We start from the raw sequence: 23,093 nt of genomic DNA on the forward strand, positions 1-23,093 counted from the left end.
CACCCAGCAGCTGCATGTGGAGGAGCAGGGAATCGAACCCGGTTCACCAGATTACGAGTCTACTGCTCTTAACCACTACACCACACTGCCCCCCCGCTCTTTGGCTATGCCTTCTTTCTCTTCATTTCCCCCCTTTAGGAGTGCATGAAATTAGGGTGGAGGTCACAGGCCCTTCTGGAAGAAGTTGTCTCAGAACTGTATTCTGTACAAATTTTCTTTTTATGCTGATTGTATGTGCTTGACCGTAGAACATTCTGAACAGTCCTCTTCGTCCTCCTCCTCCTCGAAGATTCGGAGAACGATGGCTTCGTCAACAAATTCTGGCGATAAGCGCAAGAAGAAGAAGAAGGGTAAAACTGACGAGGAATTGGAAGAGGAAGAAGAAGAAGTGAATGGTAAGTTTTGCAAGGACGTTTAATCAGCCAGGAGAAATGGTTTGAAAGAAGCAGAACAAGTGAGGTTTCAAAAAATAAAAAACCCGTTTAAAAAACCCCTACCCTTACTCTTATGCATCTTTCTTCTTTCTTGAAAAGTAATCTTAACAGAATATATACACAAATTCCAGTCTTAAAGGGAAGGGTGTCACTGGTTATATACCCAAGATGCAAAGAAGAACTATGTTTTCAGAATTTCAAAACTTCTCAGAAAAGGACAGATGCACACCCCCCCTAAAACAGTACAGTGATGACTGAGCATGCTCAGTGGTCATGAAATTATTAATTAATTTGGATTAAATATGTACGTTTAAATAAGTAAGTGTAAATGTAAGAGTTAACTCTTGGAGCTTATAACAACTAACTTTAAAAAAAAATATCTTAGGGTGCAGATTTTTGTTGAACTTGATCCTACAGATAGCTTCAAAATATATTTAGTTGTCTCACTGCTACAGCTCAAAAACTAGATTTCAGACGTGGAGATGCCACATAACTAGGTTCCATATGGGTCACTATTCCAAAGCGATTTCAAAAGTCTATACTGGAAGAAACAAAGTAATCTGAGGTTAAATTTTCAAATACCATGGGGGATGGGGCAATACTCAAGGAATGCAGCACAACACAAAGAATTATACTGTTAAGAATCTTGTTAACATTTATTTTTTCTTTCCCCTGAGCTACAATGAGATAGATCTGTTACACATCAAAAGCAGCAGGTTGGTGATAAGTCAACTAGCATTACTCTATACAGTTCTACATACTATGTTTATATATATGTTTATTGTAATAAGTAGAGCATCAATTTCATAGCGGTCCTCATGGCAGTTTCTGACAAATCGCCATTAAAGAGCTATAGAGACAACCACGCTAAAAGGTTTCAAGAGCATGACAAAATGTTTTAATGGTGACACTCTCACAATAACCTGACAATTAACCTCCCTCTTTTGTTTTACCCAAAGAATCATCAAAGTCATCATTAAAATCTTTAAAATCCAAAGCTGTGAAAGTGATTTCAGAGGAGGATGGCAGCGGAATAGACAATGCAGTGACAACAGTAGCTACCACGTCGACAACAACGCAGCCTTCGACCACAACCACCCTGCCTTCAACTACAACCACGACCAAGCTGCCTACGACAACAACCACAACAAAGCTACCTACAACCACGACGAAGCCTCCTACGACGACCACCACCACAAAGCTTCCTACCACAACCACCACCACAACACAGCCTACGACGACAACGAAGCAGCCAACAACCACGACCACAACAACACAGCCTACGACAACGAAGCAGACAACAACCACGACCAAGCAGCCTACAACGATGACCACAACAAAGCTTCCTGCTACCACAACGGAACTACCTTCTACGACCACAAAGCAACCTGACACAGAGAAAACCACCCCAGGAAATAAAGGTATTACAACAACTCCTTTGTCTGAAGATCATGTTAGCCAAAGCCCATCTCCCCAACCTGATAAGGTGACCACATCCAACAGAATTGCTACCACAAAACCATTAAGCTTGCCATCCAGCACTGCTTCTGGTATCACTGAGGCATTGATAATGTCTACTGCGGCTAGTGATAGCATAAGCAAAGACACGAGCTCTGCTGCTTTGAAAACCACCATTATTCCACCTAAAAGTACAACAACAATATCCAAGAGAGACACCACTACTGTAGCTATGGAAGCAACATCAAGAGCTGGTACAGACAAGACCAGTGCAGATAGCCTCATTGCAACAACAGTGGAAAATAATAAAGCAACAGATAAAACTAATAGACGAGATATAACTACTGCAAATAAAGAGACTGTAGTAACAAACGAAGACACAATTAGAAATGCAGACACGTCAATAACTGATAAATCCATCACAACAAACACAGTAACTGAAACAGCCACAGGTAATAAGGATGCAACAACACAAGCCAGGGAAGACACTGCTACTGTAGTTGGAGAGACTGTAACAACAGGAGAAAGCGAGGGAAAGTTTGCAGGCAGTGAGACCACTACAACAATGACTGCTGCAGATAAGAAAACAACATCTGTAGAAAAAACAGACGCCGAAGCTTCTAGTCAGGAGCTAACTACAGAAGATAAGGAAGATAGTACAGTTGAAACCAAAAACAGTAGGTCTTCTGATAGAAAAAAGATAACCACCCGTCTCACAGATTCAACTACAGCCGATTCACAAGAGACGGATGTAGGTGATAAAGAGACAACTACACTTGTGAAAAAGACAACTACAGAGAATAAGGAAACAGCAACAAACTCTAAAGAGAAATCTGTTACCAAAAAAAAGAGTTCTACTATTATTGAAGAAATAATTACATCTGCTGAAATGACGGCTTCAGAAAACCCCAAGGATTCTAGCACAACTGCTTTTACTGAGAGGATGTCAACTACAGAGTTGGCAACCTTAGATGATGGCTCTGTTTCACCATCGGGTACAAAAGGCACAGACACAAAAGAAATAGGGGTTACATCTCAGACTGTCACAGAACCTAAGCCAACTGAGAAATCAACTAATGAGCCAGTTAACTCGGTGAGTCCACAAGACCAACAAACAAACTTATTCTCAACAACTCCTGCTACTCTATTCACAGATACACCTCAGTCTGAGGGAAATTTTAGAAGTGCCAGGACAGAAAGGAGTACTACAGTCACAGAGACAATAACAACACAGACTGAGCCGCCAAGTGACTTAGGCAATCTTGATGATAAAAATGGCAGGCCAGAAATTGAGAGTCCAGAAGGAACAACTATCAATTCAGAAACAGCAATTCAGGGAGATCCAACAAGTGGCACACCTACTCCTGATAGTAATGTTCAGGGTGACAAACCAGAAGAGACCACTGCAGTTGCAGATACATCGATAACAAGTGACACAGCAAGTTCTAATGATAAGACTGACAAAGTAGAAACTGGCACCAGCATTACTACTACTACTACACAGACTGATCTAGGTGATACAACCAGTCCTGATGGTGTTAATAAAGGTGACAAACCAGAAGGGACTTCTATAGTCAGTGAGACAACAACAACACAGACTGTTCCAGGTGACACAACCAATCCCGATGGTACGCCTGGAGTCCCAGGGACATCAATAACACAGACTACTCCAGGTGATGGAACTAATCCTGATGAGGTTGATAAAAGTGATAAACCAGAAGGGACCACTACAGTCACTGAAACAACAATAATACAGACTGATCCAGGTGATACAACCAATCCCGATGGTACGCCTGGAGTCCCAGGGACATCAATAACACAGACTACTCCAGGTGATGGAACTAATCCTGATGAGGTTGATAAAAGTGACAAACCAGAAGGGACCACTACAGTCACTGAAACAACAATAATACAGACTGATCCAGGTGATACAACCAATCCCGATGGTACGCCTGGAGTCCCAGGGACATCAATAACACAGACTACTCCAGGTGATGGAACTAATCCTGATGTGGTTGATAAAAGTGACAAACCAGAAGGGACCACTACAGTCACTGAAACAACAATAATACAGACTGGTCCAGGTGATACAACTAATCCCAATGGTGTTCCTGGAGTCCCAGGGACATCAATAACACAGACTACTCCAGGTGATGGAACTAATCCTGATAAAGTTGATAAAAGTGACAAACCAGAAGGGACCACTACAGTCACTGAGACAACAATAATACAGACTGATCCAGGTGACACAACCAATCCCGATGGTACGCCTGGAGTCCCAGGGACATCAATAACACAGACTACTCCAGGTGATGGAACTAATCCTGATGAGGTTGATAAAAGTGACAAACCAGAAGGGACCACTACAGTCACTGAAACAACAATAATACAGACTGGTCCAGGTGACACAACCAATCCCGATGGTGTTCCTGGGGTCCCAGGGACATCAATAACACAGACTACTCCAGGTGATGGAACTAATCCTGACAAACCAGAAGGAACTACTCCAGTCACTGTGACAACAACACACACTAACCCAGGTGACACAACCAAGCCTGACAGTGTAGATAAAAATGACAAACCAGAAGGGACTACTACAGTTACAGAGACAATAATAGCACAGACAGATCCAGTTAGTGGAACACCCAGCCCTGTTGGTGATGATAAAGGTGACAAACCAAAAGAGACTACTACAGTCACAGAGACAACAATAATACAGACTGATCCAGGTGACACAACCAAGCCTGACGGTGTTGATAAAAGTGATAAACCAGAAGGAACTACTACAGTCACAGAGACAACAACAATACAGACTGATCCATCTAGTGGAACACCGAGCCCAGTTGATGATAAAAAAGACGGACCAGAAATTATAACTACAGTCAAAGAGACAATAGTTACCGTGACTACCCCTCAAAGTGGCACACCCAGCCCTGATGGTCAGAATGACAGGCCTGAAGTAACTACAGTAACAGAGACTATAATAACAGAGATTAATCCAATCAGCCCTAGCAATGCTAATGAAAACATTCCTTCAACTAGGAATCCAGAGACCCCAGAAAAAACAACACCAAACCCCAAGCCGCCAAATGATCAGCCGAATCCCAAAGGCGATGAGAACGGTGACAAACCAGATGATACTACAAAAGTAACAGAGACAACAACGATAATTACACAGCCCAAGTCACCCAGTGAAACACCAAGTCCCAATCAAAGTGACAAGCCAGACAAGCCAACTCAAGTCACACAGACAACTACTACCATCAAAACAGAATCCAAACCACTGAGTGATTCCCCTAACCCTGAGGAAAGTGACAAGCCAGATAGCATCACTACAGTTACAAAAACAACTACAACTACCACAACAGAATCAAATCCCAGTTCACCTAACCCCGATGACAATCCTAAAAATGGCAAGTCAGAAGTTATCACTAAAATTACACGGATAGTAACAACTACTACAACTACAACCACCACCCAATCAAATACAACTGACCATCCAGAAACAACCACCCGTGATGTTACAACTAATACAAAAATTGATCTTGTTTCAGATAGCGAACCCACCAAGGAAACGCCAACTAACAAGAATACAAACACTACAGTAACACAGGTGACTACAACTTCCTTGAAAACATCAAAAGCCCCTGACACCCCGTCCTCGACTGTGGACAAGACCACAACGTACACCTCCACTTTGCCCACCATACTTATACCTACAAAAAGAAAAACTACGACATACTCCACAATCTCTAGCGTAAGGCTTCCCGAGTGGATTACCAACCTAACTGCAGAGTATGTTCGGCCAGAAAAGTTTGTCACACCTCTGTTGTACAAAGGTATGATTACTACTACTTCTTTTATTTTATTTTTACACTTTTTAAATTTTTAAATTTCTTTTAATGCAATTGAGATAGACAGATAAATAAATAAATAGACGATAGATAGATAGATAATTGAATTTTAGGGTGGGTTATGTTAAAAAAAAAGGGACGCGGGTGGCGCTGTGGGTAAAACCTCAGCGCCTAGGACTTGCCGATCGCATGGTCGGCGGTTCGAATCCCCGCGGTGGGGTGCGCTCCCGTTGCTCTGTCCCAGCGCCTGCCAACCTAGCAGTTTGAAAGCACCCCTAAGTGCAAGTAGATAAATAGGGACCGCTTACCAGCGGGAAGGTAAACGGCATTTCTGTGTGCTGCGCTGGCTCGCCAGATGCAGCTTGTCACGCTGGCCACGTGACCCGGAAGTGTCTGCGGACAGCGCTGGCTCCCGGCCTCTTAAGTGAGATGAGCGCACAACCCTAGAGCCTGTCAAGACTGGCCCGTATGGGCAGGGGTACCTTTACCTTTTACCTTTATGTTAAAAAAAAGAACTGTGTATCAATAACTGTGCTGGTCCCGAGGGTTAACCATGCGGCGAGGTCTGAGTCCAGTCCGAGGTCGAGGGTGTGGTATGGAGGCTATCCATCAAAGCTGAAGCGGGGTCCAAGGCAGGGAGTTGGGTGAGGTCAGGAACACTGGCGGAAGAGCAGGACAGGGTGCCGGCAGGAACAGGCTAGCAACAACGTTGCTCCTGCAACCTAGGACTGGGGCTGGCTGTTTTTTATCTGCCTCAAGGCATAGGGTGGCCCTGGTCCACAGGTGACTCGCCTCTCCTGGCCTGGAGGCGAGCACTCCTCCTGCGGAAACTTAGTTCCCTCCGCCTCTCTGCTCTGAGCCTCTGCAGCTCAGGAGAGGCTGGAGGGTTACCGGACCCAGAGGCAACCTCAGCTTCCCCTGCCGGCGCTGAGAGTGGAGCACCTGCAAGCAATGGGTCCTCCATCACCTCAGGAGCCAGAGCAGACTCAGCTGGTGCCTGCAACTGAGGATCCAGCACAGGTGAGGACCCTTCAGGCTCAGGCCCCAGCCCCGGCTCAGCTAGTTCTGGAGGCGGGGACTCCTGTGCAGGCTGGGATTCCTCAGGTTCAGCCTCTGAGTCTGAATCCCAGGCCATCAAAATAACTCTCTCTGGAGTAAAGTTTTGAAGAGCTACATGGGATTCTAGAAAAAGTCAAAGGAGAGATTCCTCCTATGTTTCCCCTCGAGTCTGAACGTGGGCAATCTTCGCCAGTCTGGTGGCCTCCTTATGTTCTGTAATATAACTCCTATCGGCCCCAGCTACCACGTAGTCTGAAATACCTGGAGGGCACCAGGTTGACAACAGATAAGCGATGGTAACGAAGCAGGCGTATTTATAAAGGTATTTTTCAAATACAGTGTGGTCCCACTTCATTATACAAAGTTTTATCATTAACATTTGCAATATTTAGTGCGAGAGGCTGGCTAGAATTGACACCCCCCCCCCAGACATACGGGCCACAATATATCTGCATGCATCTACTGGGCGTAAAAATATGAAAATGTTTGGCTGTCTTCATGTCCTCGGGGAGAAATGGCAACCTTTTGGTTAGAACAGGGGTCTGCAATGCGGGGCCCGTGGGCCGGATGCGGCCCACAAAGACCGTTTTACCCGCCCCCTGAGCCGCCAAGCAGGCACCGCCCGCTCAGCAAGTCCCTGCGCTGTGCCATGCTGGTTTAGTGCAGAGCGCGGGGACTTGCCGAGCGGTGCCGGAAATTGTGTCTGCGCATGTCCAGACGCTGAAAAACGCTTCTGCGCAGGTGCAATTTTCGGCGTCTGGGCATGCGCAGAAGCGATTTCCAGCTCCGCGGACATGCACAGACGTGATTTCCAGCATCATGCTGCGCCAGTCCGGCCCACGGAAGATCTCTGTGGGAGTGATCCAGCCCATGGCCGGTAAACCTTGCCGACCCCTGGGTTAGAAAGAGAACTCCAAAATAATGCACGAGGTAACTGTTTAGTATTTTTAGATTTCCAGGTGAGAAGCAGGATTGTGGAGTGAGATGCACTGGTTATGCTCTGTGCAACTGTAACGTACTGGAAGAAAGGGCAACTCTTTAGAATGCCCTGCGTATAATAACCCTTCCCCTGGCAATATGTAGCAGGAGGATCCTTATACTTGCTTTTGACCATTCTTTAATCGCTTTCTTTGTGTTTTGCTTAAAGCTGAAGTCAAGAGTTTTACAGATTCACACTTTACATTGTGGAGAACGTCTTGTAAAAATCAACAGGTGTTAATAATGCCATGTTTGCTCATTCTTGTTGCTAACATGTTGTTGTTGTTGTTTAGTCGTTTAGTCGTGTCCGCGATAAGTTAGTTTTACATTGTCTGCACCGAAGTTCCACAGTCTGATGAGGTGATGAACCCCAGCACCAAAACCATAAAGCACTATTTGCCCCACATGGATAAGAAACTGCAATACAGGTCCAGTGGAATGGGTATGGACTCACAAAACCTTCAAGAACAGAAGCGGCCAAGGCATGCATGCGTTTGTGTTGCCAAGGTGCTGTGAATCTGTCCCCATCCGGCCATTTGGATGCAGCAAGAACTGCAGACACTATTCATTGGAGTTTAAATCAGGCCTCAACTCTATGGATTACAGATACAAATGAGTTCTGGCTTAGCATTGGGTAGCCCACCAAGACCTCCAGCTCATCTGCTGGAGGATACCAGAGGGTCAAGCTTGTTGTGGGTTAGACCTATGATATACCTCAAATAGGTACAGTGGTACCTCTGGTTGGGAACGGGATCCGTTCTGGAGGCCTGTTCGCAACCTGAAAAGAGCGCAACCTGAAGCGCCGTATCTGCACAGGTGTGTTTGTGCGCATGTGCGAAGTGCAATTTAGAGCTTCTACGCATGCGTGAGTGGTGAAACCTGGAAGTAACCCTTTCTGGTACTTGCGGGTCGCTGCGGGACGTAACCTGAAAGAACGTAACGTGAAGCAAACGTAACATGAGGTACGACTGTACTACCCCACAGGCTTGCCATGCTGGGGAGTGCCATGGCCATTGGCCCCTCCCTGGATGTTTGGATAGTAGCATCTCCCCCATGGATCCCTTTTTAAATTTTATTTTGACAAAGTAATAATCATAAATAAATAAGATTAAAAATGTGCACCCCACCACCAAGACCATTCCATTGTAACTATCCAACCTCCCAAAATTTCAACACCTCTTGCGATGGGGTGACCCCTTTCAGTTTTAACAGTACAAATTCTACAAACACCTTCCATTTCTCCTCAAAATCATTTTTCCTGCGTATTCCCCATCTTACCTTAATGGCACATGTTAATTTATCATTAATAGCTATATCCCACACCTCTTTATACCATTCTTCCATTTTATATTCTTCCTAGCTATCATAATTCGTGCAGCTGTCAATAAATTTGTGAGCAAGTCCTTCGTAGCCTGTGAACCTTCCACCCCATTGTAAATTGATAACAATGCTACCTCTGGACTTTTGGTCAGGTTTAACCCAGTGATCTATAGGTCCCTTTAATGGGATACCCCACCACCATGGAGGGGGAAACCCAGACACACAATGCCCTCTCTGCCACTGACTAGGAATATACCCAATGCCATATCCATCAGAGTTATGGCCATTGCTATGAGGAAGGCAAAACCCTCAGACAGGCCCAATTAGTCTGATAGGACAAATCCCTGCCTGCCCCAAATACGGCAACCATAAAAACCATAGCAAGGTCAAGCAAATACATTCAATTGCCAAAAACAGTAAGACCATGACTGAGGGAGGGTAGGAGGGAGGGAAAACCGAAGCCAACTGTGTTCCCAAGCGAGGGACACATTGGCATTTATTCTCTCAGAGTGGACCCAGGAGAGGACTCCTGAGGAGTTGAGCCAACCATACCCACAGCCACACCTGTGGGTGGCCACAAACATGGGTGGGCAAATTTGAATCCTGTGTCAGCCAGGAGAAGTTGGAACGTCTTCCAATCAGGCGGAAGAGACCAGGGGTGTGTTGCAGGAAGGGTGACGGGGTCAGAGGTGGTGGCGGACTGCAAACACTGTGTCACTGAAAGGGTGAGCAGATAAGGCTCATGCAGTGTGCAATGCGCCCAGGTTCTATATATTACAAACCTAAGTGTCCAAACCTCACCTAATCCCATCTGCATGAATACACTGCACTCTTAACAGTACTAAAAAAGGACTTGGAATAACCATTGGTACCAACATGCTGTTGTGATGGCGGTGGCAAAGCTTGATATAATCAGTGCCTTTATGTTGATTCAGCTCCACCAGAGGGTGTATCCATTCTCTAGCCTTCAGCCAGTTGGCATGAAAGAACCCTGACAAAAGTACACTCAGGTTGTATGTGTACAATTCAGAAATACTTTGCAAGAATGATGTGTTTCCTTAACATTTCCCACTTTCCCCCAATCCATTGCCATGTTAGAAGAGCAGAGAAGGGTGAAGACGCCTTGTAGAAAAGCAACAGCCGCAATCATAGGCCTGGCAGGTGTAATTTCAAATCCTCGACTGGAATTACATGCTAAGCTGTGTTGTATTTTACTTTATTTTCTCCAAGGAGCTCAGGCATGGTCTACCTACACCCATGATATTCTTACAATAAGTTGGGAGGGGACGATAAAGTTATGCTGATAGAGAGTGACTGGCTCACACTCACCCAGCAAAATTTATGGACAAGCACGGATTTGAACATAAATCTTATGGGTCCAAATATGACCATCTCAACAACAACTGGTTCTTTTCAATATGTGGGTATTTCTATGAGTACATTTAGCAGTAAGTTAACAGCAGAAAGCAAAAAATCCATGCGACAGGAGGGATCCAGCTTCAAGTCGTTCTGTCTTTGCCAAAACCTGCCTCAGAGGATTGTTGTGAGGATAAAAATGAGTGGGACCGTACCACCTAACATCTTCTTTAAGAAAGGGTGGAACAAGACTAATGAATTTGAGCGTTGCCAAAAATTATTCCCATATGAGCCCATGCACCCAGTTGCTCATCTGCAATACAATAATGATCAACCTTATGCATATGAGTGGTATAGAATATTACCACCACCTTCCAGTAGACATATCAGAAGACTAAGCTGTATTTAAAAAAATAAATAAAAAGTTTTTATTTTATTGAATAAAGTGTTATTTTATTTTATTGAATAAAGTGCCCTTTGGGTTGATACGAATGTTAAGATCAAAGCTTTTGAAGACCATGTATGGTTGCATCTACACCATGGCTTCCCCCAATGAATCCTGGGAGCTGTAGTTTGTTAACGGGGCTGGTAACTGTGCTATGTGAAGGGTCAAATAAAGTTTCCAAGATTCTTTATTCTTTGGGGGAAGACATGGCTATTAAAGTGCTTTAAATGCATGGAGTCAATATGAGCAAAGTTTCAGAGAAGTATAGCGCTGGAAGGAATCTTTTTGACCATCTAGGTCAATCTTTCCCAAACTTGGCCCTCCAGCTGTTTTGGGACTACAATTCCCACCATCCCTGACCACTGGTCATGCTAGCTAGGGATGATGGGAGTTGTAGTCCAAAAAAAACAGGTGGAGGGCCAAGTTTGGAAACACTGAACCTTGTCCAACCCCCTGCTCAGTGCGGGAAATTTAGGGCCAGAGCATCTCCAACAGATTCTCTGATTAGTCTTTGCTTTAAGACCTCTAGACTTATCACCCTGATAAGTAATGTGTTTGACTGTCAAACTGTTCTTACTGGCATGTAGTTTCTCCTCATGGCAACTGAAATCTACCTTCCTGTAAACTTTAGCCTCTTAGACCCAGCCCTGCCTTTTGTTCCTTGCTCCTCTCCTCCAGGATAAAAATGCCCAGTTGCTCCAACCTTTTCCTCATAACAGCTTGTTTTCCACGATTGCGTATGGTCTGATTGGAGAGCAAATCACTGGATTCTTGAGAACCTTCTAGAACCGGTCAGTGCAAATATTTTGGAGAGGAGTGCTCAAAGTCAATTAGCAAGGAGTACCTTAAATCTGCCATTTATCTTTGTGAGAATTGTGTCCTTGGAACAAGTCTTAGGGTTAATGCCCAGTGAATATTGTTATCATAAACTAAAGCGTTTAGGATTAACCTTTTTTAGTAGAGGATCCTTCACAATATAAAACTTGGAATTGTAAAATTAAAATGACTTATTTTGTACCAGATGTACCTCAAGAGATGAACTTATGCAACCGGAAGCCGGCAGATGGGATAGTCCCTTTACAAAATGGATCGCTGGCTGTATTCAGAGGTAAGCAGACTGGTGAGCTTAATGGTTTTTGGTGGTGTTTTTTTTTTTACAAAAATAACAAAAATGCAGAACATATTGTTATGTACATATAAGTCCCAGTTCAGATGAACGTGCTTTCAACTAAACACATACACAGAAATAACTGATGGTTCCTGGTGGACAAGTATCTCCAACCTCACCCACATGAAAAATACACAGCCTGCCCCCCCCCCTAAAAAGACACAGCCAGTACAATGGTACTTAAAATAGCATGGAATTGCCAAGGGAGTTGTACATCTAATAAGCCTACTTCCATAGAGCCATCTCTCTCACTGAACTGAGACAATTATGTTTCAATAGCCAAAGAACACTTGCCTTTTGCAGAAAATAGCTACCACCGTCTTCAAACCACCAAAAACAACATGTACAGGATTCCACAAATTGATGCACCAGGGCACCACTCTTGCCCCTTCTAGCAAGTACCCCTGTATTGAGAAGGTTGAGTACTACAGAGAGACTGATTCCTGAGGATTAATCCATTCCCCTTTCTCCACCCCTTCAACCTCTGCTTGATTTTGCAGGCCATTACTACTGGTTGCTGAATGGAACGAGTCCGCCATCACCTTGCCCCCGTAAAATCACAGAGGTGTGGGGTATCCCCTCTCCCATCGACACAGTCTTCTCTAGATGTAACTGTGATGGCAAAACCTTCTTTTTTAAGGTGGGTCACATGAATTCCTCAATGTGCTTGACAGATCACTGACATGTTGACATTTGTAGGCGGCAATTATAACCTGGAGATCATCAATGTCGCACGAAAACAAAACAAATGAACAAACATAACCTGAATTTTGCAACCATAAAATGTCACACTCTGCATTGCTTATATCCTTACTTACCATGCATCGGTTATTTCAATGTTGATTGTTGGTTGTCCAAACTATTCTTTGTACAGATGGATGCGTTTTGTAGAATCTGTGAAGTTTTATTTCTGTGGCGGTTTCGGTCAGATGCAAGAAAGAAGTTGTGCTTTTCTCTGAGGCGCTTAACTTGTGTCTGGGCTGTATGACTTCAGACTGTAGGCAGGACTCACATGATCAAATGTTTCCCTAAACAAAAATAAAACAAAATGATTAATTCCACCCTCATAGAAAATTAGCACTACCATATCAGGGTTTGTCCTCTCCTGACCACCATTATTTGAGCACCACGTAACAGCTGTCATTTTCTGGCTTGAAATACTTTCATGGCCATTTCTAGAGCTGAACTAGGATACAATCCAACAATCTTAGTGGAGTTAAGCATGCCTAAGGCTGTAATTCAATGCACTGTTACCTAGGAGTAAGCCCAACTAAACATAATGAGACTTCTTTCTGGGGAAAGAGGCTCAGGGTTATGTTACCACTGTGTTAGATTGAGGCCACTGGTACAGAAGATTTTCCAAGTGATCTTTTTATTGATAATTTATCCTGACTGGTTTGCAGGGTGCCTATGCAAGGCTGTTGTTCATTAAATCTTCATTCTCACTTGTTTGCGGGGAGGTGATATGACATTGTATCAAGCAATAACTCTTTCAATCTTTCCTTCTTGTACACTGCCTAGTTTTTAAAATACTGTATACAGTGGTACCTTGGCTTACAACCACAATCCGTTCCAGAGGTCCGTTTGTAAACCAAAACAGGTTGTAACCCAAGGCGCACTTTCACCAATGGGGCCTTTAAAAAAAAATGTTTGTAATCCAAAAAATGGGTTGTAATCCAAAAAAAGGTTGCAAACTGGGACACGCACTTCCGGTTTGACGTGTTTGTAATTCAAAACATATGCAAACCAAGACATATGCAAACCAAGGTACCACTGTATATATTTTGGGAAACGGCTTTGTTGTGCAAGAGTGGCGAATTCACTTTAATTGTGCAGACCGAATTTGTTGGTATGCAGTTGAATCCCACCCATGAAACAGAGAATGTCCGGAAGGACTTTAGGCAGCAGCAAAGATGGGAAGCCTATCCTGCATTCACCTTTAAGCACAATAAGGAGTGGGAAAGTTAATGAGCACAAGCAAAGCTGTCAGTCAGCTAAATAAATCTCAATATCTGATTTTTAATCAATTACACTGGCACAAATTTGGAAGAGGTTTTTGTCAAACATGTGGAGGGAAAACCTTAAAACATGTTGCAGAGTTCACAAAATAGAGACCAGAGGCAATTATATTCCACCCAGTGAAGCTTTTACTTGTGCTGAAGGAAAATGGGCATCACAGTCACAAATCCAAATACCTTCAGGATTGGCACAGTCCATAAAAAATCCAGTTGCAGCACTTACAGAAACTTACAAACTTATCTTATGAGACTAAGACCTTAACACTAAGCATACCTATGTACAGAACAGAGACAGAAAGAGAAAGGGAAACCCAGGCTCCTTTTGGCCTATATTTATAGTCAGCATGACCTTAATTGGAAGGAGGTAAGAGAACCAGTTCAAATCAAATGTACTCAGAAATAACCCAAACAATCATGGCCCTTCTGTCTGCCTCTCTCACACAAAGAAGCTTCTAGAATCCTCTTGAATTCATAGGAATAGGAATAATCTCTATACATCAGCTCAAGACTTTATGCACTAAGAAATGCAAGCTGACACTCCCCCCATTTGTTAGTTGCAGGAAATATTGATCTGCAAAACACTTATGGAGGGGGATTTCATGTACACCTTCCTTCTACATCTAGTTCTGCAAAACACGAGTCAGCTCCTCCTGAAATTTACCTCAGGAAATGGGAAACACCACCAAACATTCAGCTCAAGTCCCATAAAGACAGCTTCTGACCAGCTTACCCAACCTGCTTACTCCCCAGGAACACCTGGCACAGGCATTGCATTAAATAACGAGTGTCAATTACCACCAGCTGATCCAGCTTCCATCTTTAAAGGAACACTTCCCAAAATGTGGGAGTAGGACCTCTGTTCTTACTAAGCAAAACCTTTAGGTAGCTCACTTTGTGTCGTTCAACACTAGGGTTCTCTGAAAGAGCCAGTTCAAACCACCTGTACTCGGAAATAATCCAAACCATCATGACCCTTCTGCCTGCTTCTCTCACACAGAGAAGCTTCCAGAAGGGTCCAGGTGGTTTCAATTGGTTCTCTTATCTCCTTCCAATTAAGGTCATGCTTAAGAAGGTTGAGTTGTTTTTTTCTGGGAGTCAGGGTGTCTTTCTGCTAGTCACAGAAGCATATGGGAATACTGTTTTTCTGCTGATAAATTGTAGGTTTAGCAACAAAAGGCTAGGTTTTATTCTTGTAGAAGGAAGGTGTACATGCAATGTTTTTTATCCTATAAGTGTTTTGCAGATCAATACTTCCTGCAACTGACAAATGGGGGGAGTGTCAGTTTGCATTTCTTATTGCAGAAAGTATTGATCTGATGTATAGAGATTATCCCTATTCTGATTAATTCAAGAGGATTCTACAAGCTTCTGGAAGCTTCTCTGTGTGAGAGAGGCAGGCAGAAGGGTCATGATGGTTTGGGTTATTTTTGAGTACAGTGGTACCTCATTTTACGAACTTAATCTGTTCTGGAAGTCCGTTCTTAAACCAAAACCATTCTTAAACCAAGGTGTGCTTTCCATAATGGGCCTCCTGCCGCCGGTGCCCTTCCACCGTTCAGATTCCGTTCTTAGACTGAGGTAAAGTTCTCAAACCAAGACACCATTTCCAGTTTTGCGGAGTTTGTAAACCAAATTGTTCTTAAACTAGACTGCTCTTAAACTGAGGTACCACTGTACATTTGATTTGAACTGGTTGTGGTTCGAGGACCCGACCCCCGCAGTGTGGAAAGAATACACAAGGACACATGATATAAGGTTAATGGGCAAGGAAAGGCCTCAACTTTATTGATTACAGCAGTGAAAAGGTATTGGCTTAGGCATTGGATTTATCAAACAAGTGGGTTTATTCACCAGAAGGTGGAGCCTGTTGATGCCAATCCAACTATAGGCTCTCCCCTGATGTCACCGAGGGTCGTGCCATGGCCTCCCGCCAAGCAGGCATCGGACAGAATACACGACCGCCAGATTCCTTTAACGGAATACCCAAAAATTGAAGGCATAGGCGATGGCCACACCTAGCTCTTCGACACAGCATAACACATTGGTTTGGGTTATTTTTGAGTACAGTGGTACCTCATTTTACGAACTTAATCTGTTCTGGAAGTCCGTTCTTAAACCAAAACCATTCTAAAACCAAGGCGTGCTTTCCATAATGGGCCTCCTGCCGCCGGTGCCCTTCCACCGTTCAGATTCTGTTCTTAGACTGAGGTAAAGTTCTCAAACCAAGACACTATTTCCAGTTTTGCCGAGTTTGTAAACCAAATCGTTCTTAAACTAGACTGCTCTTAAACTGAGGTACCACTGTACATTTGATTTGAACTGGTTCTCTTACCTCCTTCCAATTAAGGTCATTTTTATTTTTTATGGACTGTGCCAATCCTGAATATATTTGGATTTGTGACCATGATGCTCATTTGCCTTCAGCACATGTAAAAGCTCTGCTTGATGAAATACGGCCTCTGGTCTATTTTTTGAAAACTCTGCAATGTGTTTTAAGATTTTTCCCCACACGTATGACAGTTTTGAAGAATAACATATTTTTCTCTTGTTTTCAGTTGGTGCCGATATGTGTCACACAGGGAGCCAGCTTAGAAATGGCATCCTCCCCTTTCTTTCACATCTCTTATAAAATGGTGCCTAAGCCATGCAGTTTTTTAATGAGTATGTGTATTAACACACCTGACATTTTTAAAGTGATGCCTGACTAATTGGCAACACTATTCTAGTCAGTCACCTGTCCAGGTTTTTTGAATTGGCTGATCTATTAAGCATTGCAGCCTTAAGCAAGCTTCATTTATAAACGTAACAGCATTTCAGCCAAAATGACAGATCGGTTTTTGTGCGCACCATTAATGTCTCTGAAGAAGAGGGAGAAACCACCGCAGAGTTCGGCACCTGGTAAAAACATCTTAAAAATTAATATGGAAACAGCTTGAAGGACGGGAGTAGTTTCCAAGAAACACTAAAACGCTGCGCCACACCTCATATTAAATATTTCCTATTCCTCAGCTGGAATTTTAAATAGCGTTTGAAGCAGAAAGTGACCCCTGAAATGCCAGCAATCTGTGTTCATTATACCACAATATAATAAGGAAGTTTGTGGGAAGGACAGGACATTCTGCTGAAGGAATCCAAGGAATAACCTTCCAGGAAGCTGAAAGGAAGTGGGGCACAAAATCTGGCTGCATGCGCTATTCTTAGTGACCCCTCAAAATTTTGCAACTGTTTGGGTGGGTGGGCTGGTTCTGTTTTGTGAGGTGAAGACCCTATTTTCCACGGACGTCCCAGATTTAGAGACGCCGTCCTGGTTTCTGATTTGATCCCGGAATGTCCCATTTTTCCTTAGGATGTCCCCATTTTGATTGGAGAAATGTTGGAGGGTATGGAGTTATCCAAGCCCCCCCAAGCCGTTGGAAGGCAACCCTATATAGGGAAGATTTATTTTTTAATGTTTAATGCTTTATTATGTTTTTTATATATGTTGGAAGATGCCCAGAGTGGGCTGGGGCAACCCAGTAGGATGTGTGGGGTATAAAATAGTAAAGTTATCATGATGGAATGGGGTGCCCCTATTTTTATCGGAGAAATGTTAGAGGGTATGGAAGTGGCACTGGGTTGCTTTTAAGAGCATTGCATATCTAACCTTTATTTGTGTAGCTTAAGAAAGAGGGTTTTGCTGTTGTTGTTTAAGCCAAATGTGAGAGCCAGTTTGCTGTCATATTTAGTTTTGGACCCAGTTTCAAAATCCCACTCAGCCCAACCTACCTGGCAGGGTGGCTATGAAGATAAAAGGTGGACAGGAGGAACAATGGATAGTGCTTGGATCAACTTGCAAGGAAATGTTGGGTATAAATTTAAGAACAAATGAATCATATTTTTATATTCTATGAGATATGCTCACTTACGTCTAAACAATTAACTGTGTTCCAGATCATATTTTCCCACACTGTCTTCTGCTTCTTTCTTATGTTCTCAATATATGTTGCCAGCGGGTTTTTTGCTTTTAAAAAGGACACACCTAAAATTGAAGTCTTGCAAATCAGCCAAGCCTGGCAGTAACTTCAGTAGGTCAGATTCTGACGGCCAAATCTTGCCTGTTTTATTGAAAATGACCAGTTTTTTGGTTTTGTTTTTTTTAAAGTTAAGCTAATTCCTTCCATCCAACCCCATATATGCCAGTGACCATTGGCACGGTCTATCTAAAGATACATTTGTTCATTTTGAAGTAAAATGTTGGCACAGGTTTTCACTATTATTATTTTTTTGGCTAAATCTCAGGAAAATCAACATGACTGCAAATAGGCCCTGCCCTAGCATTAGACAGATGTGGGCTTAATTTGCAAATGGGTAATTGGCAAGAGGCTACATTTTATTTACTGAATTTCCCCCAAAGACGATAAATTTGGATTAAATGGGAGATGGGGAAATACTAACTGGTATTTTGATGCCAATATGTGGATGCTGCAATAAACAACAACACAAAAAACACCCATAGATGAGGAGGACCCGTCCCCAATAGACACACAGTCCTCCCCAAAACAAAATGACGGCCACCTCCAGTGATTCTATTTTCTAAAAGGTCTATTTTATTTGCTGTTGTGAGGGGAAAAAATGTTTGAAAAAGTCCCTTCTTTTCCAGACACTCTTAAGTCTTCGTTAAAACAAAGAAAATTCCTTCCAGTAGCACCTTAAAGACCAACTAAGTTAGTTCTTGGTATGAGCTTTCGTGTGCATGCACACTTCTTCAGATACATGCACACGAAAGCTCATACCAAGAACTAACTTAGTTGGTCTTTAAGGTGCTACTGGAAGGAATTTTCTTTGTTTTGACTATGGCAGACCAACACGGCTACCTATCTGTAATTAAGTCTTCGTTGTTATTACTTTATGTCTATTGCTGGTGTGTTGCTGTAGATCAGGGGTCAGCAAACTTTTTCAGCAGGGGGCCGGTTGACTGTCCCTCAGACCTTGTGGGGGGCCAGACTATTATTTTTTGGGGACGAATGAACGAATTCCTATGCCCCACAAATAACCCAGAGATGCATTTTAAATAAAAGCACACATTCTACTCATGTAAAAACACACTGGTTCCCGGACCGTCCATGGGCCGGATTTAGAAGGCGATTGGGCCGGAACCAGCCCCCTGGCCTTAGTTTGCCTACCCATGCTGTAGATTAAAGTGAGAAAATAAAGATAAAACCAATCCAGGAATAATTTTGAATTACTACAGCTAGTGGCCATACACATGCATAGTCGCAAAGAAAAATACATACTTAATGCTGGCTGGCTAGTTTTTCTTTGTTTAACTAGCTTTGTGGAATAGGAAATAATAGGACAAGGGAAATACACAGGGAATACATTAAAAAGAACAGCATCACTAAATAATACTGGCTCAGTCCCATGTGATGTTTGAGGCTGAATGTCATCTACAAGCTGATCAAAATTAGGGTTTTTGATGAGATGGTAATAATAATGTTTCTGCCTTTGTACTAAGCTCTCCCTTCCCCAAACAACTTGGGAATAATTCCTATTGAGGAAAAGGTGGTGATAATAAGGATTACCTCTAAAATGGCCCCCTCCCACCACCCAGAACAGCAGCAACATATGTCCACATTAAAGGCACGTAAGCCCAATGAAATCTACATTTAATGTTTGGCGTAACTTCAGCCATTTTAATTCTCAGGATTCTCAGTACTGGCGCTTCACCAATGATAAAATGGATGCTGGCTATCCCAAGGCAATTGTAAAAGGATTTGGAGGACTGAATGGAAAAATTACAGGTGCTCTCTCTGTGGCTAAACACAAGAACAGGCCAGAAACGGTTTATTTCTTTAAAAAAGGTAAGATTTATATTTAGGGTGCCTGTCAGATACATCGGAAACACCGGATAGAATCCAGTATGCAAGGCCAATGAGAGCCTGGGATATTTTTTTTAAAAAGGTAAAGGACCCCTGACTGTTAGGTCCAGTCGCGGATGACTCTGGGGTTGTGGCGCTCATCTCGCTTTACTGGCCGAGGGAGCTGACGTTTGTCCGCAGACAGTTTTTCCGGGTCATGTGGCCAGCAGGACTAAGCCGCTTCTGGCAAACCAGAGCAGCGCATGGAAACGCTGTTTACCTTCCCGCCGGAGTGGTACCTATTTATCTACTTGCACTTTCACGTGCTTTCGAACTGCTAGGTTGGCAGGAGCTGGGAAAGAGCAATGGGAGCTCACTCCGTCGCGGAGATTTGAACCGCCAACCTTTCGATCAGCAAGCCCTAGGCTCAGTGGTTTAGACCACAGCGCCACCTGCATCCCCCAGATATTTAGGCTTGGTTAAAATAATACCAATTTCGAACATTCATCACAAAAGTAAATTGTTTATCAGATATACAGTACAGTGCATTGTGTGGTCTTGGATTGATGGCTGGTATTGCAGCTGGCACTGAAAGAAAGACATTTTTTCTCAATTACATCTATATAAATTTACAAGAGAAATAAGAGTTTTGAAAGGGGAGGTGAAAGCATATTGTTTTTAAAATTATGCATGCACGTATCACAAAGGATGCCACCTTGGAAGAAATATTCTGTAGATGGAGACAGTCTTCTAAGATGGAGACTTGTAAATACTTGTATTAAAAGGGTAGCTTTAAAACTATCTGCTGCCTAATTAATAAGGGACACTTTAATTGATCAAAAGCTTTAAAATCTTTTGGTTGGTATACTGCAACGTTATACACACAGTAAACCCATTGAAATTAATGGACCCAAGTTAATTGTGTTTATTTTCAAAGGATCTGCTCTGTGTAGGACTAACGTGATACAACACAATGGATTTTATATATTAAACATTCCTAATCTGTAAAAACTGAAACAAAATGTAAACCTTTTTTGGGCAAAGGGTGTTTAAGGAGATAACAGAAATCACTGGGTTAAAGCTGACCAAAAGTCCAGAAGCAGCATTATTATCAATTTACGATGGCGTGGAAGGTTCACAGGCTATGAAGGACTTACAAATTTATTGACAGCTGCACGAATTATCATAGCTAGGAAGTGGAAGGGGGCAAGCAGAATATAAAATGGCAGAATGGTATAATGAGGTATGGGATATAGCTATTAATGATAAATTAACATGTGCCATTAAGGTAAGATGGGGAATATGCAGGAGCAATGATTTTGAGGAGAAATGGAAGGTGTTTGTAGAATTTGTACTGTTAAAACAGAAAGGGGTCAAACCATCACAAAAGGTGTTGAAATTCTGGGAGGCTGGATAGTTATAATGGTCTCGGGGGTGGGCTGCATGTTTTTATTCTTATTTATGATTATTACTTTTGTCAAAATATTTTTTTCTTTAAAAAAAGAATGTACATAAATGTATAAAATATAAAATATAAAGAAAAGAATGGTGGGGGGGGCAGAGACAAAAAAAAAGCATTAACATCTGATTAACTAAATTGCAATCCTAGTTCAGGAGTTAAAAAAAATGAATATACCATATTTTCCCATCTATAAGATGCCCCCATGTATAAGTTGCCCCCTATTTGGGGGGACTCCGATTTAAGATAATGGGGGGGGGGGGAGAGAGAGATGTATCTGTGTATAAGATGCCCCCAAATTTTTGACATTATTTTTTAAGGAAAAAACATAGTCTTATACACGGAAAAATACGGTACCTAGTTTTGGACATGTCAGTTGTGACGTCACTGCAGACTGTACAATTGGACTGTCGATTTATTCATTATTATATACTAACATCACGACTGATCTAATGTTCTGAATCAGAATCATAAGAGTTGTAAGGGATCCCAAGAGTCCAAAGCTCTGCAATGCAGAAACCATGGCTCAAATATCCCGGACAGGTGGCCATCTGACCTCTGCTTAAAGGTAAAGGTACCCCTGCCCGTACGGGCCAGTCGTGTCCGACTCTGGGGTTGCGCGCCCATCTCGCTTAAGAGGCCGGGGGCCAGCGCTGTCCGCAGACACTTCCGGGTCACGTGGCTAGCGTGACAAGCTGCATCTGGTGAGCCAGCGCACCACACGGAAACGCCATTTACCTTCCCGCTAGTAAGCGGTCCCTATATATCTACTTGCACCCGGGGTGCTTTCGAACTGCTAGGTTGGCAGGCGCTGGGACCGAGCAACGGGAGCGCACCCCGCCGCGGGGATTCGAACCGCCGACCTGACGATCGGCAAGTCCTAGGCGCTGAGGTTTTACCCACAGCGCCACCCGCGTCCCCGACCTCTGCTTAGAAACCTCCAATAAAGGAGAATCTGCCTCCTTGAGGGAGTCTTTCCCACTGGGGAAAAGATTTTACCACCACCTCTTTCCAGGGTGCTGGGAATTGTAGTTGTAGGCCTTCCTAGCGGGGGATCTGAACCTGTAAGTAACAGTGTGGTGGGATATCATTTCTTGCCTTGTGTCTTCAAATACCTTCACCGATACAATCTTATCTGATCTAGGCGGCAACCTTCAGCAATATACCTACAAACAAGGAGGAACGAAGAAATGCAGCAAAAAGAAAGTGGTGACTGTGAACTATCCGGCTTACAAACCAAAAGCTGTGATCAGGAAAAGGCGGAGGCGCTTTGAACGTTCAGTAAGACCGGCTCAAATTCTCCGGACCGTCAGAGTCCAGCATCGCCCAGTTGTTCAGTTCAGGCACCAGGCGACTGGTATGTTCACCGTCTTGTACTGTTAATTGTCTACAATCGAGCAGTGAGGATGTTTAAATGATGTGGAATTAAAAATGAAGCGGTCTGTGTGCATGACTGCAGTATAGCTGTTTCAAACACTATATAGCAGGCATAGGCAAACTCGGCCCTCCAGATGTTTTTTGGCCTACAACTCCCATGATCCCTAGCTAGCAGGACCAGTGGTCAGGGATGATGGGAATTGTAGTCCCAAAACATCTGGAGGGTCGAGTTTGCCCATGCATGCTATATAGCAGGACGTCCAACTCCCAAGAGACTGCGAGGTGCTCCCAGGAAAAAAATATGGCAGTGATCTACCCATCTTTGAGCTT

General features: G+C 43.3%; 1 protein-coding gene across 1 annotated transcript in view; it reads left to right on the forward strand.

Annotated features, from left to right (window-relative positions):
• The window catches only part of PRG4 (proteoglycan 4), a 41,999-nt gene that overhangs the window by 17,327 nt on the left and 1,579 nt on the right, over positions 1–23,093 (forward strand). The window contains exons 6-11 of the mRNA XM_077928108.1: positions 249–395; positions 1,394–5,731; positions 11,926–12,012; positions 12,573–12,712; positions 19,774–19,930; positions 22,531–22,743. Of these exons, the coding sequence (XP_077784234.1) occupies positions 249–395; positions 1,394–5,731; positions 11,926–12,012; positions 12,573–12,712; positions 19,774–19,930; positions 22,531–22,743 (5,082 nt within the window). The remainder of the gene's footprint in view (positions 1–248; positions 396–1,393; positions 5,732–11,925; positions 12,013–12,572; positions 12,713–19,773; positions 19,931–22,530; positions 22,744–23,093) is intronic.

This window comes from Podarcis muralis, chromosome 5, assembly GCF_964188315.1.
Source record: "Podarcis muralis chromosome 5, rPodMur119.hap1.1, whole genome shotgun sequence".
Taxonomy (NCBI): Eukaryota; Metazoa; Chordata; class Lepidosauria; order Squamata; family Lacertidae; genus Podarcis; species Podarcis muralis.